This window comes from Bubalus bubalis, chromosome 19 (genome assembly GCF_019923935.1).
Source record: "Bubalus bubalis isolate 160015118507 breed Murrah chromosome 19, NDDB_SH_1, whole genome shotgun sequence".
NCBI classification, from domain to species: domain Eukaryota; kingdom Metazoa; phylum Chordata; class Mammalia; order Artiodactyla; family Bovidae; genus Bubalus; species Bubalus bubalis.
In genome coordinates this window covers 1,523,098-1,546,806 of record NC_059175.1, presented here as the reverse complement: position 1 = coordinate 1,546,806, position 23,709 = coordinate 1,523,098, and the positions used below count along the sequence as shown (strand labels likewise).

Sequence of the window (23,709 nt, the reverse complement as noted above, 5' to 3'; positions counted from 1 at the left end):
GAAAGCTTTCTCATTATGAGACTGGTTGTATGTTCCTGACAGGACTCTCTAGGAAAGCAGTACTGTGTCCTTCTCAGTACAGCTTCTCGGGAGGCACAGGCTGCTGATGTGTCCTTCCTGGAGACGCTCCCTTTCACCACCTGGCTACGGGGGTGCCTGTCAGGTTCCCACACTGTGAACCTACTGTCTTTCCTTGTGTTATTGGTAGGCAGATGTTTTGGGAGGATACCCTGAGACTATACAAATATTCTGTTTCTCATCAGGCTTTTGCCCATCACCTTTAGCATCCATTGGTGGTTCTTCCTTGTAACAATGATAACCGAAATGCTTGCCTAATCAAAAGAGAGCTTTTTATAATCTTTAAACCTTATTTAAGACCCAAAGGCCAAAAACGACTGCATTGAAAGACAGTAACCTCCCTGTCAAACGTGCCTTTCCCACAGCCGTGTGGCTTAGACGTCTGGTTTAGGAATGGCACTCAAGCCTTCATCCCCATCCACCACCTATGCAGGCATCTGGGCTCTCATCCTCACTGGCCCACACAGGCCCTCAAAAATCCCGCATGCTACAAGGAAAGAAGTTATTGGTAATCAGTGAGAATTGCCATGGGAAATGAAACAAATTTCCTTATCTCTGTTCTAGGTTGGGTGTTTAGTTTGTCTTTGAATTGTGACATCCCTGGAGCATCCTTTCATTCACCAGTCTCATGAGAACCTTTAGACACAGCAGATCCAGGATCGCTGGCAAAAAGAGGAGGCACACAGGCAGCTCCCCTGAACCTGTGGGGTTTTTTCATTTCTTTGAATTTTCTTTGAAATTTTCTTTGAAATTTCTCTGAATCCCAGACAGTGGTATGCTGGTAAATGTTTGTCAATTGTCTCTCCAAGAAGAGAAAAAATAAAAGTCTGGATATTAAGCATTTGTCAATTTTCTGGAATGAGTACTTCCTTCATGGTTGATTTCAAGCTACCAATGATGATACTGCTGAACACAGAATTGGGAAGAAACGGGCTGCAGCAGAGCATTAAATATTAACATCTATAATAGTAACTATCTGTATGCATTTCTACCATACAGACACAACAGATATAAATAACCTCAAGCTCATAGATAAGAATAAAGTATGGTAAGATAATTAGGAAGTGATACTCCTGAGTATATATTTATTACCTTTGACTTCAATATCATTTATTAGTTGTAGATATTTATATAAAATTTTAATGATGGCTGTTATTTAACAAATAGCTCACAAACTTCCTAAACCTTTAACACTTGGTTTCCATGAGCCGGTACAAGCCAGCTCCAGCATACTGTCCCATACAGCGGCTATCATGAGCCCCATAGTCCTGGAGTACCCCAAAGGAGCCCTGAGGCGCAGGCTGGTGCCCTCTCCAGGCCCTCCAGGAGCCGCGTGAGGGCCGGGTGCCCGCGGGTGACGGCTCTGCTCCAGCAGCCCCTGCGCTCCGTGGCCAGGCCCCCGCGATGCCTGCGAGGGCTCCAAAACATCGGCTGCTGCCAGGGCCGCTTGCGCTCTGCCTCAGTGCCGACACCACACCGAATGCTCCCTAAGCCTGGGACCTGTTTGCCATTCTCCCAGGAGATCACTTGGCCCTTAACCATTCTTGAAAGAATTACAGGGATGTTTCAGAAGCACCCCAAAACAGTGGAAAGAGCTTAGGAGGGAAGGGAACTAGTGAAGGAAGAAGCAAAGCCACATGGATCCAGTAGAGATTATCCACCGAGTACAATGCTGCATGCTTTCACAGATGTTCTTGTAATCCTGGCACACCCACCCAGGGACACAGCAAGCCTATTTTTACCAGGAGATTACTTGACTTCCAGGGTTCCCCAGATAATCAGAAGCAGAGTGAGCACACGCCCCAGCTCTGCTCACTCCTATAGCTTCAGCATGCGGGGTAGCACACAGGGTTCTTTCCGTTGTTTGTGGGATGGATGCATGAATGCAGCCTAACTCCAAAGCTCATGCTCTTACCTCCACCAGGGAAATGATGCTCGTAAAGTGTTAAGAGGTAGTGTGTCAGTGAAGTCATGGAAGACGCAGTGATGTGTGAAAGGCTGACTGTGGAGTGAGATAGGGTGAGTCCCTGCCGGCTCTGCCTTTTACTAACTCTCTGACCTTAGGAATGTCACCAAGCTTCCCACTCTACGCCAGTAGAATGGGGATAATAAAACTGACCTTGCCATGTGGTGGCCAGAAACAGAACAACTGTGATGTATGAGAAAGCACTTTGCAGGTTGAAGGGCACCCAGAAAGACAGTGTCCCACATGTCACTGTCCATGACACTGCTGTGCCATTCCGCTAGCCTAGGAAGAGGACATTTAACACCACAGATGCACAGGAAGAGCAATAGGTAAATAAAAAATGGCCTTAGACACAGCGGAAGTATAGGATTCCCATCTATTTCAACTTTAAGTTCAGAGCTTAATTGGCTGTTCTGTTTGGAATGCCTCACAGACAAAAGAATTTCAGCAAGTCTTGTCTTCCTGTCTTTCATGTGATATATGAGGGAGCAGATAGGTTAGAAGAAAACCCTGCTGCTTCTGCAGGGTGGTATTGATCCTGGGACTTAATTGATAATGCAAAGAGGCAGCATCAGCCTCTCTTCTAGCCTGCATCAGGCAGGCTGCCTGGGATTCACAGGAGCCCAGAATTTCAGAGGAAGACAGCCAAGGACAGGGGGCAGGGTCTGCTTGTATCACACGTGGAAGGTCCAGGCAGCACTAGACCAAGAACACCCCTGGACAGACGACTCCCTGTGCCCACCTCAGGCCCTCCCCACCCAGGGGGCCTTCACAGGACTGAATTTGCTAATGCTCTTTTGCAGTCAATGTCAGCTCCTCTGTAAGGAAGGGACATGAGGGTGAGTGGATGTGTTTGTGTGTTTTAAAACACATGCACCCAAATTCACACATGTGTATTCAACATAGTAGCTGAATTGACTGAAGCAGGTAGCGAAGGTAGGGGAGTGGAAGCAAGAGATAAGGACAAAGGTGAAAACACACACACATACCTGAAACCAGAGAGGGCCTTGCAAAGACCGATGAGGAAAATGTGTCATAAACTGTGTGATTAATTCAACCTCTGTACTTGATATCCAAAGTGAAAGTTGCTCTGTCGTGTCTGACTTTTTGTGACCCCATGGACTATATATCCATGGGATTCTCCAGGCCAGAATACTGGAGTGGGTAGCCTTTCCCTTCTCCAGGGGATCTCCCCAACCCAGATATCAAACCCAAGTCTCCCGCATTGCAGGAGGATTCTTTACCAGCTGAGCCATCAGAGAAGCCCAAGAATATTGGAATGGGTAGCTTATTCCTTCTCCAGTGGATCTTCCTGACCCAGGAGTCAAACCAGGATGTCTTGCCTTGCAGGCAGATTCCTTACCAGCTGAGCTACCAAGGAAGACCAAAAGAGGAAGGAGCATACCCTCTCAGCACTCAGAGTGGAAGACCCGATGGAGAACTCAGGCTCTGCCCCTGGTGTGGAGAAGTCATATTCACTCACTTCTCCATTCCTTTAACAGATAGCCAGGCTTCACACAGGATGTGCAAGGGGAAGGGGAGGGCTACACAGCAGAGCAGGGCACTCCCAGTTACAAGACAGATGGGTCCACAGAGGATGATAACCCTGGCGTGAGCTCCATGGACCACTAGAGAGGGCTGTGGAGGAGGGCTAGAGAACACTTCCCAGGGAAAGTGACATTTCATCTGGCTTCTGAACATTAGGTAGGATTTAGCTAGGCAAAGAGAAGAGGCGGTGCACTCTGACAATGCAGACAACACACAGCAGCCCAGCAGAGAGAGAGTGTGGGCACTTGAGGCACTCAAAGAACTTTAACAGAGAGGAGGCTGGAGAGTCAGAGTGGAATCGGCAAGAGGCAAGGCTGGAAGGGTAAGCTCTGCGAGGTGGCGGGAGTGAGGCTTGCTCTCTGAGCTTCGGTGCTCCGAGCCTGGCAGGAGACACAGCAGAAAGCGGGACACAGCAGTCAGTTCTGTCGTGTCAGTCTGAACACATGGCCATGAACACATGGCCATGAACACAGAGAAGCAAGTCCTCAAACCTGCCTTAGGACGAGGGGTGTAGAGAGGACACAAAAGTGAGATTGCAGATGGGAATTATTACCCAAGCTGAGCCTAAAAGGAGTTTGGGATTTCTACTTACATAAAAAGAACAGGAATAGGAAAGGACATTTCAAGCATGAGCAAAACCCCTCTCTACCAGTGTCTAAGTTGATGAATAAAGATAGCATAAACCCCAAACCAATCATGACTATCAGAGGACCTTGGTAAAACTCCTCAGGTTTAGTCAATGGGCTCAAAAGGCTTTGTTTTTGTTTTGTTTTCAAGCTGATTCTGCAGGTTCTCTACCTTCATGATGCAGATATACCCAACACGATCCCCTCTTCAGAATCAGGAGTCATCTGTACCCACTTTGTGATCACTATGCAGGGTACAACGTGACGACTCTCCTGTCTGTCGGAGAAATGAAACATACAAGTGAAAAGCCTGATTTAGTGGTGTGGGGGGAAGAAGCCAACTCCCTCCAGGTCTGGCACAAGATTGAACGTTATGAGTTACTTGGCAGCCAGCAAAGCATAGGACAAAGCCAGTTTGAAACCATCTTTCAAAGTAACCTAAGTTGACAACTAAACTTGCTCAGGTGAGGGGGAGGAAAGGAGTTAATACGGGACTTAAGGCAGAAGTCAGGCCTTTCCCCCTTCACCTAAGCCTGTGCCTCTCCTATGTTAAAGTGCGACTCAAGCAAGCTGAGTGAGGGAACGTAACAGGACCATTAGGAAATAGCAAGGGACTTCCACGCTGGTCCATCTGCCTGCCAACGTCGCAAACACGGGTTTGACCCCTGGCCTGGGAAGATCGCACATGCCATGGGACAACTAAGCTCATGTGCCCCAACTACTGAGCCCACTTGCTGCAACTGCTGAGTCTACGTGCCCTAGAGCCTGCGCTCTGCAAAGAGAAGCCACTGCAAAGAGACGTGCACATATTAAAGTAAGAGCAGAACACGCCTGCCACAACTTCAGAAAGCCTGTATGCGACGAAGACCCAGCACAGCCAAACATGAATTAAAAAAAAAAAAAAAAAAATATATATATATATATATCTCTCTATCAAGACCTAAGCTTAGGCAGACAAACCTTCCTGAATCATAAGCCACCCAGGGTTACAGTGAAGAAGGTAGTAATAGGAAAACATAGCTTCCTCATGCCAGGCCTGCTGTGCTGGGCTGTAATTACACAGATAATGACAACCTACTGAAGACAAGCATTCTTTCCCATTCCTCAAACACACAAGGTCCCCCAAAAAGGAAGCTCGCAACCTGCACTGTAATTACTAAATTTCCACACGTGGCTCTGCCCCTTGGCAATGGTTTAGGAGGCAGGTATAGCCCATGCTTGAGATGGAGAGACAGGCTATTCCATGGTGCCAAGAGAAAGTCAGTTTAAAAATAGATGGCTATGTTGTTATCAACACAGAGGATCCAAGCAACCAGAAGAAACATCCAGGGCATTTAACCTAGGAGTCTTTCTCGTTTTTCTCTTCCAAATTTCCAATTTTGAGAAATTGGTGCCTGAAGAAACCAAAAGCACATCTGATGGTTTGGATTTTCAAAGTCAGATCTTCACACAGGCCATGTCCCCACTACCACATAAAAATGAGTTGATGAGCACAAATCAATGTGTTTGAAGACTGCCATTCTACGGTTTATTAAATGCCATATTGGAAGAGGAGACGGTTTATAGACTGGAAAGGGCTCTTCAATTAAGAAGGTAAAGAACTGAGGATGAGCCCAACTGTTCTTCCATTACTGGTGAATAGTGAAGGTTAAAAAAAATTAGGTCCCATTAGAGCAGTGGCTCTTACAGTGTAGTCCTTGGACCAGCAGTATCCACATCATCTGGGCATTTTGTTAGAAAAATAAATAATCAGGCCTTGAAGCAGGAGGTAGATGCCTCCCACCTCCACCAAGTGAGCAATTGGAGCCCATTCTCTGCAGACACAAACTCCAAAATATCAACAGCAGGACAATCGAGGCAGGGGAGGGCAGGGCTTCCCTGACGGCTCTGTGGTTAAGAATCTGCCTACCAAGGCAGGAGACGCAGGTTTCCGTCCCTGGGTCAGGAAGATCCCTTGGAGAAGGAAATGGCAACCCACTCCAGTATTCTTGCCTGGGAAATTCTGTGGACAGAGGAGACTGGTGGCCTGGCGGGCTACAGTCCACAGAGTCACAAAGCATTGGACACAACTGAACAACTAAACAACAACAACAACAGGACAACAACAATCAAGAGCTGAGGCTGGGCCCTACCCAGATAAGAGACCTCATATTTCTCATTCTTAAAGTCAAGGAGACCTTCCCAAATAGAAAGTTCCTTGGAGGTCAAAAGAAGAGTGATGCTAAGCTACCAATAGGCCTCTTCACTGAAATCCATCTTGGCTGAGAGATGCACACTCGCACAGACACACACACACACACACACAGACACACGAGAGCACCCTGAGACAAACCAAATAAGGACTCAGAACCTGGCAAATCAAAATGTTGACCAAAGGAAACCTGGAAGAAATTCCCCATGTAAGTGATTTTAAACACCACAAGGGAGTGACCCTCTCCATGGGTCTGCCTGCATCTATCCACATGGACTATATTCCTTTCCTCCTAATAAACACTTTACTTGTTTCACTACTTTCTGTCTTTGTGGGAATTCTTTTCTGCAAAGCCAAAGGACCAGGGCCTTGTCACTGGCCACTGGCCTAGTGGCTAGGATTCAGACCTCTCACTGCCATGGACCAACCTCACCCTCTGCTGCTGCTGCTGCTGCTAAGTTGCTTCAGTCATGTCCGACTCTGTGCGACCCCATAGACGGCAGACCACCAGGCTCCGCCGTCCTTGGGATTCTCCAGGCAAGAACACTGGAGTGGGTTGCCATTTCCTTCTCCAATGCATGAAAGTGAAAAGTGAAAGTGAAGACGCTCAGTCGTGCCCGACTCTTAGCGACCCCATGAACTGCAGCCTACCAGGCTCCTCTGTCCATGGGATTTTCCAGGCAAGAGTACTGGAGTGGGGTGCCATCGCCTTCTCTGTCACCCTCTGGCTCAGAACCAAAACCTGCTTCAAGCTGCTGCAGGCTGAGGCGACCTGAGATCAGCCCCATCCTCCAAACCTAACGATCAGAACCCTGTTTTCACAGCTCCTCCAGGTCACTGGGATGTACACTCATGTCTAAGACCTTTTGCACTAAGGCTGTGGTCCTCCACCCTGCTGCCTATTATCACCACCCCATGAGCACGCTATTGCGATACTCTGGCCAACGCCAGTCAATCAAAGCACAACAGCTAGGACTGGAACCTGGGCACAACTACTTTCTAAAAATCTTCTCCTGTCATGCAACGTGTAGCCAGAGTTGAAAGCTTCCACAGCCTGGAACAAGAGAGATTTAGATTAGATACTTTGGGACTTCTGATTTTTGGTTTACCTCAAACTAATAATGGTTACTGAATGGATCTTCTTCATGGAAGAAAACGTTTTTGAGAAGAGGAAGGAGAGATTTCTATCTTCATGAGCTGAAGAAGTTAGACGTGAAGCTCGCACACGGTGCCAACACTGTTCCAAACCCAATGGTAGCAATGCTATTCACCCACTCACCAGCAAAGACAGCTGCTCATCCTGGGAAAGAGGTGGGTGAGTCCCGGGTTCAGAAGTCATTACCAAACCCACACACTCAGAGGCCCTGGAGAGTGGCACTACGCCTCCCACACACCTCAAGACCAGCTGCCACAAGCCCCACGGGGGCCCTGGGCCTCCCACGCACTCGTTGGCTTTGAAGCCCCAAGCACTTGGGGTGTGTGAGAGCGCAGCCCCTTCTCACCAGTGTCCAGTGTTACCCAGTGGACAAAATGATGACAACCTGTCAGGATAGAATTCCAGGGGCCCACTCCCCTGGCTCAGGCAGAGCCTAGCATTGCTGCTTAACAACTGATTTGTGAACTGGGGCCACCCCTTTACCCAAATCAGAAAATTGGCAGAACACGTGATAAGTGTGTCCTCAAACAGGGGTACCCTAGCGTAAGCCCAAGTATCTGGAATTTTTCCCTATGAAAAGGGACCTGAGCACTACTATATAAGAAACACTGGAAACTTTTTTTCAGCAGGAAGAAGCCATATTCTTTGGGAAATTTCTGGAGATACAGTGTGCCAATCGTTATGTTTTTTACATGGTGAGAGTAAGAGCAAAGATTCCCTAAATTTTTTTTTAAAGATCAAATAGCAAAGACTGGAACCAGTTCAACAGCTGGCTAGTGAAAACATGCTGATGAAAATAACCCCGTCATCATAACATTCTCACAGAGTGAATTAGAGGTACCCAAGCTTTGGGGCATTATACTCACTCTCCCCACAAAAAAGACAGGATAGGAAAAGACAAGAGGGAAAAGACCATGCTTTTGTATCCCCAGGGTCTATAATTATGCAGACTTTGGAGTCTGACAACCTGGGTTCGAATTTTCAGCCTTCTATTTATTTGCTGTCTGGCCTTGAAATTTAAGTCTGTGAATTTCAGGTTTCCATTTGTAAAATGAGAATGATAATCTTTAGCAGTGATCAATGTGTGAAGAAAGAAGGCTTGGACTGCATTTAGCAAGTACTTACAGAATAGCAAATAAAGTAGCATTGGTGATCATTATTTAATTATTCACTTCTGAATAGTGAAGTTGAAGCTTTCCTTCTCTTGAGAAGGCTTCCTTGAAAAAATGTTTACACACACACACACACACACACACACACACACACAGAGTCTGTGTAGCTCCAGTTCCCAGGATGCATCTAGATTTTAGTCACTGTATTATATTCTCACTTTTTCTTTATATATTTATAGGTATTTTCTTAGGAAAAAAGATATGCCTTTGTATGCCAAGTGCCTGGCATATACCTAGTACATTGTATGTATGAATGAATGAATGCATGAAGCTGGTTATGTGCCTCATTCACCTAGAAATGAGACAAGAAAAAACAACCAGGATGGTAAAAGTGGAAAAGACATGACAGAAGAGAGACATACTAGGAAACTGATAATAATGGTTCACTATTGGATATGAGCAGGAAAAAATACTGTTTTGTAGTTTTCTAATATAGTCAATCACAGATCCAATTCATCTAGAAAGCCCTTCTCAGTGAATCTGAAGGGAGGAGAGAGGATGGTCACACAAACACTCAGGGAAGACTTACTGGCTGTCTCAGTCTACCTGGTGCTCTGAGAGCAGCCCATCTAGGGACAGACACTCCTGGACATTATTCAGGGATGAAGTAAGGTTCCAGACGAACCTTGAGTCAACCAAGAATGTTTATCCCCACCTTCAAGTCTCAAGAATTCTAGTCCTGTGTTTAATCAGTAAAGACTTCTCAGTCTCTACTGTTACCACCACTCCATCTTCCTCATTGTCTTCTGCAGACTCTGCCCTTTGGAAGCCCTCTACTTACTCCCACCAAGACTTTCCGTTTGGGCTCAAGCTTGCCTAGCCTCTGAATGATGTCAAGCAGTATACGCTGGCTTCACGGCCACGGCCACCTCCCTAGCACCACCTTACTCCTCAGTCTACCTCTAGGGTCCAGGCCTGAGCATTCTGTTCATCCATAAAGAGTCTTAACCATCTCACCACTGTGGGAGGTAACCAGGATGGGGAACACATGTATACCTGTGGCGGATTCATTTTGATATTTGGCAAGACTAATACAATTATGTAAAGTTTAAAAAATAAAAAAAAAATAAATAAATAAATAAAGAAGAAGAAGAAGGAAAACCAAGGAAAATCAGCCCAGAAAGCAGGGAAGTGAGTTTTCTTGGCTATGTAGGCATAGCAAATTTTCCTTATTTCCGTCCCTACAAGTCAGGGTTTTAATAAATGAACAATTCATCTAAAAAGCCTACAATATGTCCATACCCACACCCTAAGAAAGCCTATTCAACAAGAAATACGGTGATAAAATGCTACACGCTCAGCTCTAGTCCCCAAGCCGTCTTTAACAGATGGGGAGTTAGTCACTGGAAAAATAAGCCTGCTGAGCAAGCCATTGACTTTTATCTTTAGACTTCAACTGCTATTCATCAGCATCAATATTTTAGAACTTAATCAACTGAGCGCTAGTCTGAGTTCAGGACATCTACATCATCATGAAGACTCACCGCGTCCTGACAGCTGAGGACCTCCAAAATGCTGTTGAGTAATTCGACACAGTACTTCTTCTCCTGGACCTGGTGTTGCATGTCGTCCTTCTGCTCCAGGAGCTCCTTCAGCTCCTTGGTGATGACAGGAAGCAGAATGTCCCGGCATTCTGGAATGAAGGCAGTTCAGAGGCATATGAGCTTGTTTGCTTGTTTTAGTTTCCTTTCTTTCTTTTCTAGATAATGTTTCATCACAGAAACAATTCACGAGTATATCCTTCTTGTAAAAATGTAAATGTTAGAAATTAGGTTACCATTTTCTTAGAAAATTATTTACAATTCTGGCCCTTCTCCCAACTCCCACTCTCAAGAGGCAACCAACCCGTTATTGTATTCCATACACATATATGTGTATATACATATAAAAATGTATGTGTGTATAGGTGGGTGTATACTGGTATAAAATATGCAGCATCTTTTTGATTTGGCTTTTCATTTAAGTAAAACATATCACACTATGATGATAATCCTTCAAGATCATTTTTTTATGTTTTACATATGCATGCATCAGTATAAAAACATAGCATCATTCTTGTTTTGTTTCCTTTTTATAAAAGAGGACTACACTGTATGTACTGTTCTGTACTTGTTTTAGTCACCAATGGTTTTGGAGCTCTTTCTATGTTATTATAGATAGGGATCAACATTAAGTTTTTGCAGCTGTTTTACAGTATGGATATATTTGTTCATTTGTCATACCCCTATTGATAGACATTTTTCACTAGCATAAATAGTAAAAAAAAAAAATGAATTACTTCCCAATTCCTTATGCACCATGGCTTTCATTTTAAATAAATTAAAACCTTTGCAAAGAAGGGTAACTCTCTTGGCAATGCTGTCTCAGGAAATATCTGGAAGGTTCTGAAATCCTATGCAGCTTTCTTTTTATATTTCTCTTAAAACCAGCAAACCTTGAGGGAACTGAAAAATTCAAAAACATTTCAAGTCATCCCCACCTAGATGCTTCTAGCACTAAAATGTGACTCATACACAACGATTTTATTTTAATTCAATACAGCAAATAAGAGTTGAACATCTCTGATGTGGAAGGCACTGTATTTCTAGATGTACAGGGATAATACATGGTTCTCACCCATTAGACACTTAAAACTTGACGGGGGAGTCAGCAACAATGCAAAGAGCAAAGGCAGCAGACAGAGTCAGGTAAAAGCAGGGGGAAGGAGACACCATCTCTTGTTCTGTCAGCCCAGGGTCCACACCTTCTTCTGGCACAGCATCCTGGTCTCACCCTGGGGAGCCAATGTGCGATGGAATATGATCCGAGAGATATTGTCACAAGGCTCCCTGCCTTCCTCTGGACAAGGGTCAGGTTCAGTTCAGTTCAGTTCAGTCGCTCAGTCATGTTTGACTTTGCGACTCCATGGACTGCAGCATGCCAGGCCTCCCTGTCCATCACCAACTCCTGGAGTTTACTCAAACTCATGTCCATCGAGTTGGTGATGACACCCAACCATCTCATCCTCTGTCATCCCCTTCTCCTCCTGCCTTCAATCTTTCCTAGTATCAGGGTCTTTTCCAATGAGTCAGTTCTTCTCATCAAGTGGCCAAAGTATTGGAGTTTTAGCTTCAGCATCAGTCCTTCCAATGAATATTCAGGACTGATTTCCTTTAGGATTTACTGATTGGATCTCCTTGAAGTTCAAGGGACTCTCAAGAGTCTTCTCCAACACCACAGTTCAAATGTATCAATTCTTTGGTGCTCGGCTTTCTTTATAGTCCAATTCTCACATCCATCCATGACTACTGGAAAAATCATAGCTTTGAGTAGATGGGCCTTTGTTGGCAAAGTAATGTCTCTGCTTTTTAATATGTTGTTTAGGTTGGTCATAGCTTTTCTTCCAAGGAGCAAGGGACCCTATTTAGGATATCCCCTTGATTTGAACCTCGAGGAAAATTTAAAAACAGTAATTGCTGACACTGCTAACATACGGAGTGCTTACAATGTGCCAGGTGCATTTTAAGTGTCTTGCACGAATTACCTCCATTAATGTTCCCAGTGCCTATAGGAGGCAGATAGATACTGTCATTCCTCCCCTTGTGCTGATGAGGAAACAGGACATGCCCCAGTCTGCACACATAGTAGGTGGTGGCCCCTGTCTGACTGCAGAGCCTGTGCTCTTAGCCACCAGACAGACGGTATTATCTCTCCGGGAGCTCACCTGTCTGCACAGGAGCGCCCCGGGAAGGCTGCCCATTGGTGGATGCTGCCTCCTCTCCCAGGGCTACTCTGAGTCTCCCCTCTCTGAAGACTGGTTCCCCAGCTTTTCCTCTTATTCTTGAACTACTCCTTATTATCCAAATGCACTTATTTTTACTTAAATTTACTAGAATAGGTTTATGTTGCTCACAGCCTAAGATTTCAACTGGCAGAGTTATTAAATGCCATGAGGGCTTCAGAAGAGAGAAATAATCTATGGCTGGAAGGTGCATAGAAGCTTCATAGGCTCTGACAGAATCACATCCCTTCCCTCAGAGCACCAAAATCAGTTTGTAATTAAATTCTAACCAGTGTAATTAATTAATGCCCATTCATCCAACCAAAGTGTAAGCTTTGTGACAGCCAAATTAAATCTCAAGTGTCCAACACAGTATCTGGATCATAGTAGCTATTCAGTAAATCTTGGTGGAATGAATAAAAGAGGTGTCATTTGAAATGGTCACTGGTGAGTAAATAATATTGCCTTTGATAGAGTGGAGATTTAGAGAACAGAGAGTGATTTAGAGTACATGGACCAAGATATGGTACATACATACAATGGAATATTACTCAAACATATAAAAGAAGAAAACAGTGCCATTTGTAGCAACATGGATGCAACTAGAGAGTATCATACTAACTGAAGTCAGTCGGACAGAGAAAGGCAAACACCATATGACATCATTTACAAGTGGAATCTAAAATACGGCACAAATGAACGTATCCACAAAACACAGACAGAGAGAACAGACTTGTGGTTGTGTAGCACAGAGTCGGACACAACTGAAGCGATGCAGCAGCAGCAGATGTGTTGAATAAACTATTATATACAGGACAGATAAACAACAAAGTTCTACTATAAAGCATAAGGAACTATATTCGATATCTCGTGATAACCCATAATAGAAAAGAATATTAAAAAGAATATATGTATATAATGGAATCACTTTGCTGTGCAGCAGAGATTGGTACAACATTGTAAATCAACTATGCTTCAATAAAATTTTTAAAAATAAATAATAGAGTACATGGACCTGGGTAAGTAGAATAGTCTCTTGGAAGTAGAAGAATAGGAGATAATACTGAAAAGGAAAATTCTTAAATTCAACGGTTGGCATAAAGTTATAGTTTGTGTTAGTCACTCATTTGTGCCCAACTTTAGCGACCGCATAGACTATGGCTTGCCAGGATCCTCTGTCCATGGAATTCTACAGGCAAGAATACTGGAGTGGGTAGCCATTCCCTTCTCCAGGGGATCTTCTGGACCCAGGGATGGAGCCCAGGACTCCTGCATTACAGGCCAATTCTTTACCACCTGAGCCACCAGGGAAGCCCTAGAATAATAGAAGATAATATTGAAAAAGAAAATTCTTAAATTCAGTGGTAGGCATAAGGTTATAGTTCTATGGAAAAAGAAAATTATAGGCAACAAAATTTTGACTCAGCTTTGTTCAGTACTATAGATGTAATCAAGGGTTACAGGTTAATGGTATTTTATTTGGACTTAAGAAATGGGCCTAAGGACTTTTGAGAATACAAGATGTTGAGTTAGCCATTATCCTTTGTTTAGAGAGATAAGAAAAAAGACTGTATAATATCTACATACTAATTACCATAAAATTTAAGTTAAATCTTTGCTTATCCCATATCTTGTCACCATAAAGTTGAAATTTTGTCCAAGTCTCTTTACTAATATTGCTAAAGAAATTTCCTGCAACGTTTACTTAACAATTCGTTTTAAAAGTTACCTTCTAAAAGATGTTAACTTTAACTTTGAAATTTTTTGTTTGTTGCAGGAAATTGTGTGTGTAAGAATGCTTGTTACATTGGGACTTTCCTGGTGGTCCAGCAGTTAAGAATCTGCACTACCAAAGCAGGGGTACAGGTTTCATCCCTGGATAAGGAACTAAGATCCCACATGTCACGAGGCACAGCCAATAAACACATACAGAAAGGTCCACAGAAATGGGGTATCATTGATCCAAGATGGCATTTACCTCGTGTCCAAGTTTGAATGCAGATCAAAACCTAATTGTCATTATAAGCAACAAGAATCAAACAGTAACCTTTCTTTGCTATCAATATCCAGGTTAGAAATCTTCTTTAAAAATAAAAGAATGATGTTATAGGTAAAACTGAGTTCATTTGAAGTTGCAAAACTCTTTGTCTTTGGCAGATGGGCCTCACCAACTTCATGAAAATTAAGTCCCTTCACTGATGTTGTCATAATTAAATCCCACCAGAAGAACTGTTCTTTCTTTTATTAAATTAGGCAAGGATTATAAAGTCTTCCTTTTTGAAAAGCTTATTTTTCTTGTAAAATAAAAAGAGACTGCAATAAAGGAAATTTAAAACAATGAAAACCTTGTTCTTCCAAAGTTCTCTGGGCAAAGGGAGTCATAACAATATTTTTTTTAAAAGTGACTCACGTCATTGTGGGCTTCCCAGGTGGCACTAGTAAAGAACCTACCTGTCCATGCAGGAGACATAAGAGATGAAGGTTTGATCCCTGGATCAGGAAGATCCCCTGGAGGAGGGCATGGCAACCCACTCCAGTACTCCTGACTGGAGAATCCCATGGACAGAGGAGCCTGGAGGGCTACAGTCCATGGGGTCACAAAAAGTCAGACAAGCCGGAAGCAACTTAGCACACACGCATTCCACCGCAGCATATAGAACAGCTGGAGGAAGCAAAGGCCGAAGAGCAGAGACCAGAGAACACGCTACTGCAGCAGTGCAAGTGATGGCAAATGAGAATGAAACCGCTGGATCCTACCTCCCTGCATTCCTACCCTCTGACACAACATTCTTAGCTTCTGTTGAAACTAAAGATTTGGCAAGGGCTTAAAGAAAGATCTGGAGAAGGAAATGTATGGTCTTGAGTTTAAAGCATAAAAAAACAATGTTTTAAAGCCCAAAACAACAGACATTTGTGATCCAAGATGTAAAATCATTTAAAACCTCTACATCTGTAAATGGGAATTCCCAGGTAAGGAATCCGCATGCCAGTGCAGGAGACATAGTTTTGATCCCTGGGTCAGGAAGATCCCTTGGAGGAGGAATAGGCAACCCACTCTAGTATTTGTGCCTGAAAAATTCTATAGGCAGAGGAACCTGGCGGGCTACAATTTGTGGGGTCGCAAAGAGTCAGACATGACTGAGCGACTAACAAGCACACAGGATCTACAGAAAGGAGGTCTGTAAAGGTAGACAAAGAGTTAGTCTACTGAGGCAACTAATTAACTCATTCCTTCACTTCACTTGTCAGTCTACCGTTTATTGAAGGTTCCCGAAGTGCCAGTCTCTATTCTTGGGTGGGAGAGAATGCCCATCACAGCAAGAGAGTCAACAGAGATAAGAGGCAGACTTAAGTAGACAAGAAAAAACTGATGCCTTTACTTTCTTGGAATGGCAACTGTCATTGGCCATAAAACAGAGCAGCAAAGTAGTGAAAGTCAGGTTTTTCCTTTGAAATTCATTCTGGGAATTCCCTGGTGGTCCAGTGGCTAGGATTCTGCGCTCCCAGTGCAGGGGGTCCTGGTTCGATCCCTAGTCAGGGAACTAGATACCACATGCCACAGCTAAAGGTCTCATGTGCCACCACTAAGACCCAGCACTGCCAAATAAATAAAACAAGAATATTTTTTAAAGTTCATTCTGCTGGTATTCTAGTTGAGATACTTCAGCCAGATCTCCTTATAAAGATATGGGTGTAAGGGAAAGGGCCAGTTGAAAGATTTTAGGTGTTAATGAAGACCTCCTTGAGAAGTACCAGACTTTACATTCTACTTAAAATGGAGCTAAATTATTAGATTCTCATGAAAAAATACAACAGTGAGTTCTCCATCCCTAGAAATATTTAAAAAGTAGGTAGCTTAGCTGCTCCTGAGGACTTCCCCGGTGGCTCAGATGATAAAGAATCTGCCTGCAATGCAGGAGGCCCAGGTTCAATCTCTGGGTTGGGAAGATCCCTTGGAGAAGGGGATGATGACCCACTCCAGTAATCTGGCCTGGATAATCCCAGGACAGCAGCCTGCCAGGCTCCTCTGTCCATGGGATTGCAAAGAGTCAGGCATGACTGAGCAGCTGCTTCTGAGAAGGAATGATGAAGAGGTATTCAAAGTATCAGATGCAGGGTTAACAAAATGATGGTTAAGTCCTCATCCAAAACTCTATGATTCATAAAACAGAGTTTGAAAGGAAGGGGCAGGAAGGAAGGTATATTTGCTAGGTGGAAAGACAGTGGATGTTTGCCTTGTTTGCGAACCACTGAAGTTGTGGGAGCTCCAGACCAGGCCACAACAGAATCAGTGGTTTTTCAATCTGAAAGTCACCTACTTTACAGGTTATCAAACCCAGCATCCCCACAAGATGAGGGCCCTTGGTTCTGAGAGTCAGCAAGATTTTAGCTGAGGAAGCCATTAATAGTGTGACCTGCTTTTCAGAAAGTACTTTGTCTTCTCATTAACCATGACTTCTCAGAAACGTCTGGCTCCTCTGTTTTGAGATGAAATAATTTTTCTCATTTGTAATTGGAGCTGTGAAATCATATTAGTCTGTAAAGCCTCAGGAAGCAGTATTTCTAAATTGTGATTTGATTGTGAAGCAAACAAACAGAAATGATTTAAAAGATAAATATTGCAGAGCCTTAAACCAATGTTTATACGAAGGGGCAATGAGCATCAGAGACCTGCAAACCCAGCCTGGGAAACTGAGCCAAAACAAGGCTGGAGGTCTGCCATCAGGAGATGACAAGTTCAAATTGTAATTCAGACCAGGCACTTAGGAACCTGCAGAGCTACTCAACTCTGTATTGTCACAGAAAGGAGTTTTCTTTTGTCAAAGTAACTTGCAGAGACAAAAATGCAGTGTTTCTGGGCTCTGAATTCTTCCTTTTCAGAGACAGTTTTATCCTTTGGCAGAAGGTGCCATTGCCTGAATTCATAAGTCTCTTGAAGTGTGATATGTTTTTGCAATAATTTCACAACTCAGGGACACTTCAAATAAGATGGCCTTTTTCATCGTCTCCTTCTCCCCGCTATCAGCTCCATGGAAAGATCAAAATGGATCCTCTGTGCACTTTGGAAAACCACCCTGAGGTGCATCAGGCCACAGATATGCCTGTGATCACTGCCACAGCTGCAGCCCCAGAGGAAAATGCTCCTAAGAACAACATCTGAACTTGCTGTCTTCCCCCACGAGCCCGCTTCTTCTCCTGTGCTCACTCTGAGCAAAGACACCCCCAGGCACACTGTCCACCAAGCAGACTTGATTTCTTCTTCTATCCCCAACATCTTCTCCACTGAAAAGTCAAATCCATCTAACCCCTGGGCCAACTTCCTGTATGCTCTGTTCCAAGTCTCCCAAATTGATCCCCTCTTCCAATCTCAGCAGCAGGAATTTCCTAAAACTCAAACCTGACCACGGGACTCCCCTCCTTGAGGAGCTTCGGTGGAGCCTCTCCGAGGGCCTGCAGGTGAGTTTCACACATGCTTCAGCAGAGCTGAAGGCCCGCGATGGGCAGACATCACTCACCCCCGCACCCTCCACCTCCCACGCCACTCCACCATAGCCTCGCCACCCCTCCTGCGTCTCAGTTTTCACATATTGTTTTCTTTGCCCAGAATGTACTTATCCCATCCATCTTCACCTGACTAACTCCTCCTTGCCTCTGAGGTCTTAACTTAGTTGCCAAATCCCCTATGTCAACATTTGTGACACCCCAACTCTGACTGGGGTAACCCTGTTCTCTGCTCCTGTAGCACCCAGGCTAGACTTGCATCTTCCCATTTCTCATACTATGTGACCATGTCTATGTAACAGGACAAACAATGAGATTCTTATTAATATCCCAGAAATGAAGCTGAAGCCCAAAGCTGAGGACAGAATAAGCCCCACATTCTAAATTCAAATCATCTCCAGTAGTTGTGGTATACCATCATCTCTCATGCACAGTTCAGTTCAGTTCAGTTTTTCAGTCATGTCCGACTCTTTGCGACCCCATGAATCGCAGCACGCCAGGCCTCCCTGTCCATCACCAACTCCCGGAGTTCACTCAGACTCACGTCCATCGAGTCAGTGATGCCATCCAGCCATCTCATCCTCTGTCGTCCCCTTATCCTCCTGCCCCCAATCCCTCCAAGCATCAGACTCTTTTCCAATGAGTCAACTCTCATGCACAGGTATAGTCAAAATCACTGCAGATGGTGACTGCAGCCATGAAATTAAAAAGACACTTGCTCCTTGAAAGGAAAGCTATGACAAACCTAGACAATTTATTAAAACACAGAGACAACAATTTGCCAACACAGGACTATATAGGCAAAGCTATGATTTTTCCACCAGTTATGTATGAATGAGAGAGTTGGTCCATAAAGAAGGCTGAGCACTGAAGAATTGATGCTTTCGAACTGTGGTGCTGTGGAAGGCTCTAGAGAGTCCCTTGGACTGCAAGGAGATCACATGAGTCAATTCTAAAGGAAATCAACCCTGAATATTCATTGGAAGGACTGTTGCTGAAGCTGAATCTCCAATACTTTGGTGACCTGGTATGAAGGGCCAACTCACTGGAAAAGACCCTGATGCTGAGAAAGATTGAAGGCAAAATGAGAAGGGGAAGGCAGAGGATGAGATGGTTAGATAGCCTCACTGACTCAAAGAACATGAATTTGAGCAAACTCCAGGAGATGATGGACAGAGGAGCCTGGCTTGCTACATTCCACGAGGTCACCAGGAGTCAGACACGATTTAACAACTGAACAACAACATCATCCTTGTGGTCTTTTCAGAGGTACCGGTTCAGTACCAGGCTTCCCTGGTGGCTCAGTCGGTAAGGAATCCACCTGCGATGGGGGAGACTGGGTTCGACCCGTGGGTTGGGAGGATCCCCTGGAGGAGGACATGGCAACCCACTGCAGTCTTCTTGCCTGGAGAATCCCCATGGACGGAGGTACCTGGCGGGCTACAGTCCATGGGATCACACAAAGTCAGATATGACTGAGCGACTAAGCACAGTTCTGTACCAGTCCTATACTGACCTGTATACACCTCATCTCAGAACTAAGGGAGGGTCTACAGAGGCCTTTGGATAGAAAGCAATGCCCATAAAAAGAAGGTATGGCCTCTCCTCCCTGAAGCTAAGGTAGAGGGAGCAAGAGCCAGAACCATCACACGTGAACATATGAAGATGAGCCTGGCCCCGTCCAGCCCTACTAGGGACATGTTTGCTGATCTTCCATCCCAGGTACATCCCACTTCCACCAGCAGAATCAAGAGCCTTGAGAACATTCAGGAGTCCCTCTCTTCAGGGAAAAAAGGTTAAACACACGAGGTATCTATATCAGGGCCTCAGGCCCATCCTCAGTGTGGTTACCCCATTTCTCAGTCTGCCTGTGGCAGCCTTCACTTGCAATTTCACTCCACTCACAGCCAGCCCCTTACTTTGTCACCTGCGTAGGTTAACGGACTCTTCAATCCTGTTCAATTTTTCACAGGCTTTAAGGTGAAACTCGTCCTTCTTTGGTCAAGTTCCTATTGACTGAGAGGCAAATTCAGTTCAGCTCATCCCTCCTGGGGGACCATGAGGAACTTCAGGTGGTCAAGGCTTGCCCTGCTCTCGTCCCCTCCCACCAACCTTTGAGCAAGCAGGGAAGACCCCTAATTGAAACCCAACATTTACCCAGTTTGCAAAGCTGAGCAGTGCCAGCCCAGCTCCACTCAGCTGTTTTCCTTCTGCTTGGTGTGGGCAGCATTTGCAGATGTCAGAGGCCACTTGGTTCCATCAGCTGGGCATGCAGGAGAACGACCACACACCGCTCTAGTCTGACAGCAAACGGTTCTCACAGCCTCCCTCCTCTAGCTGCTGTGTCATGAACAAAAGTAATTCCACCCACTGGGAAATCAATAACTACCCACCAACTTCATACTGCAGATCAGATTACAAGGCTTTTACAACTCTACCAGGCTTGTCCCCCAACACAGTCTTAAGCATCCCCTCATGATTCACTCTCCTTACCTTCCCAGAAGCAGGCCTAATTACAACATCAGAGTCATCCCTCACTCCCTCCAGCCTGCCTCCGCTGTGAATTTCATCTCTGCTCTATGAACCCTGAGGGCCAAAATCTGTCTCCCCAGCTCAACATACACAGACAATTCAGAGATGTCAGAATTCAGCAACTGTAAACATTCTTGTCGGGTATCTTAGAGGGGTGAAAATATAATTAGGCAGTAAATCCTAAAGAAGAAACATACTTTCAGAACTTTATTCTAGATACTCACTTGAAGTCCAAACCAAGCTATTGCTTTTGCCATAATATCCTCTATATTTAACATAAAACATGAAAATGCGCTAAACCTATAAGTGAATCCCCTGTAACAAGGTAGAGTTTGTCATTCAGAAACATAGTCAGGGCAGGAAGGGTAGGTTGATGTGTAATTGCTGGAATTTTCAAGATGATGTATGTTTATGTCCAAAAAATGTCACACTGGTTATAAACATAATTTGTAATCTCTACATGAATATATTTCTATCCTTAAACATGTACAGAGATGATTACTGGCACTGTTCTCATGGATATTATGTTCTAATGGAACATCAGAAACTATTTAAGAAGATAATAACTGTCTTAGTTTGGACTCTCCAGAAGCACACTTGGAGATGAGGTTTGGGTGATGGTGATGCACTTGTCAGGGGATGTTCCAGAAGACCCTGGAAGGGAAGCAGGGCAGTGGGACCAGGAAGGAAAGAGCCAGGGAGGCTGCAAGTCTCACAGAAGGGGCCTCTGGGGACAGTGTGGGCCACAGGGGTGAAGTAGCTGGAGTATTTAGACATCGGGCATGGGCGGTCCCAGGCTGTCTGGCTGTTCTCAGTGTCCGGGCAAAGGGGGCCTGCAGCCAGAGGCCAGCTGCGGAAGGCAGGGCTGGCTATTGGGAGGGAGAGGCCGCCATCACGGCTGCAGGAGACGCGGACAGAGCCCTACGCGCTGATGCCACAGCAAACAGTACCAATAGCCGCCAGCAAGCCAACCGATTGAGTAACCTGAGAAAGCGTCTCGGGGTGCAGGGAAGACTATTCCACATGGAGCAGTTAAGACAGTCTCTGAAATGGAGAACCTAAGCTGAGACCTGAGGGTGAGAAGGGAACAGCCTACAACCATCTCAGGGAAGACCATTCCCAGCAGAGGAAATGGTGTGTGAAAGTCCTGGGGCAGAAATTTGCTTAATATGTTGGAGTAATCACTGGAAATATGTGTGGCCAGATCATGGGAAATGGAAGGCGTAATATCAACGTGTGGCTGGGGCCAGGTGCCATCAGGCCCTGTAGCCCATGTAAGCAGTTTGATTACTAGGTGGAGATAAACATACTTTGTTTTTGTATTTTCAGGCTTCTCCAGTGGCTCAGCAGTAAAGAATCCACCTACAATGCAGGAGATGCAGGAGACATGGGTTCAATCTCTGGGTCAGGAAGATCCTCTGGAGGAGGGTACAGCAACACACTCCAGTATTTCTGCTGGAAAAATCCCATGGACAGAGGAGCCTGGCAGGTTATGGTCCATGGGGTCCCAAAGAGTTGGACACGACTGAAGCGACTGAGCATGCATTTTCAATAGAGGATAGGGGCAGGTCTAGAGAGGAAGGCAGAGAACACCAAGGAGGCATTTCCTAGAGGGGGAAAAGGAGTACAGTGTTTATTAAGCCCTTACTGTTCACCAGGCATCCTGTCTATGAAGAAGTATATCATTTTACCTATTTTATGGATGAGGAAACTAAAACTCAGAGAGGTTCAGAAACTTGCCAAATATTGCACAGCTAGTAAGTGGCAAAGCTGGGATTTAAACCTAGAAAATGTGATCTCAGAGCCCATTTTCACATCTACTAAACTACCCTGGTTCATTACAATAACAGTGAAGGGGAAAGAAGATGAAAACTTGATTCATTTGTAGCTGGAGAGACCAAGGAAAGTAGACAGACTTAGGTTACAATTCAGAGGCAGAATCGAACTTGCAGATGGGTTAGATGTGTAAGCATATGCATTGTGAACATCTGAGTGAGAGAACAATACACTTATTTTAGGGTTTATCAAATTAGGATCTAATCCTGGAGCCCATTTCATTGCCTCAACTAGCAAGTAATGAAAGACTGAGACTTCCATCAACATTTCTCTGAACGTGAGAAGTGGCTGCAGAGATGCCCGTCATCACACCTTCTGGAAGCTATTAGCGCATAATCAGTGTGTCCTGGCAGGTGACCTCTTTGCGCTTTCCAAGATCATCTACACTGCTACTGCGACCAGCCTCCTCCCAACCAGTATCCTCATTAAACCACAATCTAGCTCCATAGAAAGTGCTTTTAGGACAATAAAAGAGCAGATACGGCCAGTTGAGTAGCAACCCAAAATTTGATTTGCTTCCTAATGTTTAGAATGATTATCTTCATGAGGCCACACCAGATGAGTCTAGAAGACTGTCTCACCCACCTCCTAACCCTGGCTAATGGAAGGAGAAGCAAATGAAATGCTTGGGGTTGAACCAAGTGGCCTCTACCCTGGACAATCCAGGCAGTCTTTAAAGAAGGATTCTCATCACAGCAATGTGCTCCATTTAAAATTCATGCGAGAGAAGAAATGGGTCAAGGTAGCTTTTTAACTGGGAGGGGCTGGGTCTTACATCCTTTGCCCTCATTTTGCTCCTATTCAGTGACATCTGAAATTCACATCCATTTACAAGCACTTAGGGTACCCATTGCAACAGTCAGCACCACACACAGCCCTCCAGAGCTTGTCGTCCTTGACCCACTGCCTCTCTCCAGCACCATGCTACACACAGCCTTTAATCCCTTCACCCCAGCCCTATCTCCCCTGGAGACTCACACAATTCCCTGTCTCCATGAGTTTCAATCTTTACTTAACTGCAACTCTTTCACCTTTCAGTCTTGCTGAGTTAATCTGTGGTCACATACTCAAATAGGGTTTTCTCAGCAGTAGGGGTCATATTTTAATAAGGGGTAGAAACCAATTGTCTAGAAATCCAATGAGAATGAAAAGGAGCAGGAGAGTGAAGTACCAGGGATGAGAGCTAGGTTACATATGCTGAACTCCTACTGGGTTCAGGGTACCATATTGGAAAGTTACTTAACCCTTACCAAAACCTCTTCTGTATATGGCATTGTTCCAATTTTACAGATGAGAAAATAGGATCTCTCAGTAGCTTGCTCACAGTAGGATCAGTTAGCTA

The 23,709-nt window shown here is 44.7% G+C and overlaps 1 protein-coding gene across 3 annotated transcripts in view; it reads right to left on the bottom strand.

Moving 5' to 3' along the window:
- The window catches only part of DOCK2 (dedicator of cytokinesis 2), a 457,833-nt gene that overhangs the window by 275,155 nt on the left and 158,969 nt on the right, over positions 1-23,709 (bottom strand). For all 3 annotated transcript variants that reach the window (XM_025270818.3, XM_025270819.3, XM_006075524.4), the window contains exon 26: positions 10,222-10,370. In XM_025270818.3, the coding sequence (XP_025126603.2) occupies positions 10,222-10,370 (149 nt within the window). The remainder of the gene's footprint in view (positions 1-10,221; positions 10,371-23,709) is intronic.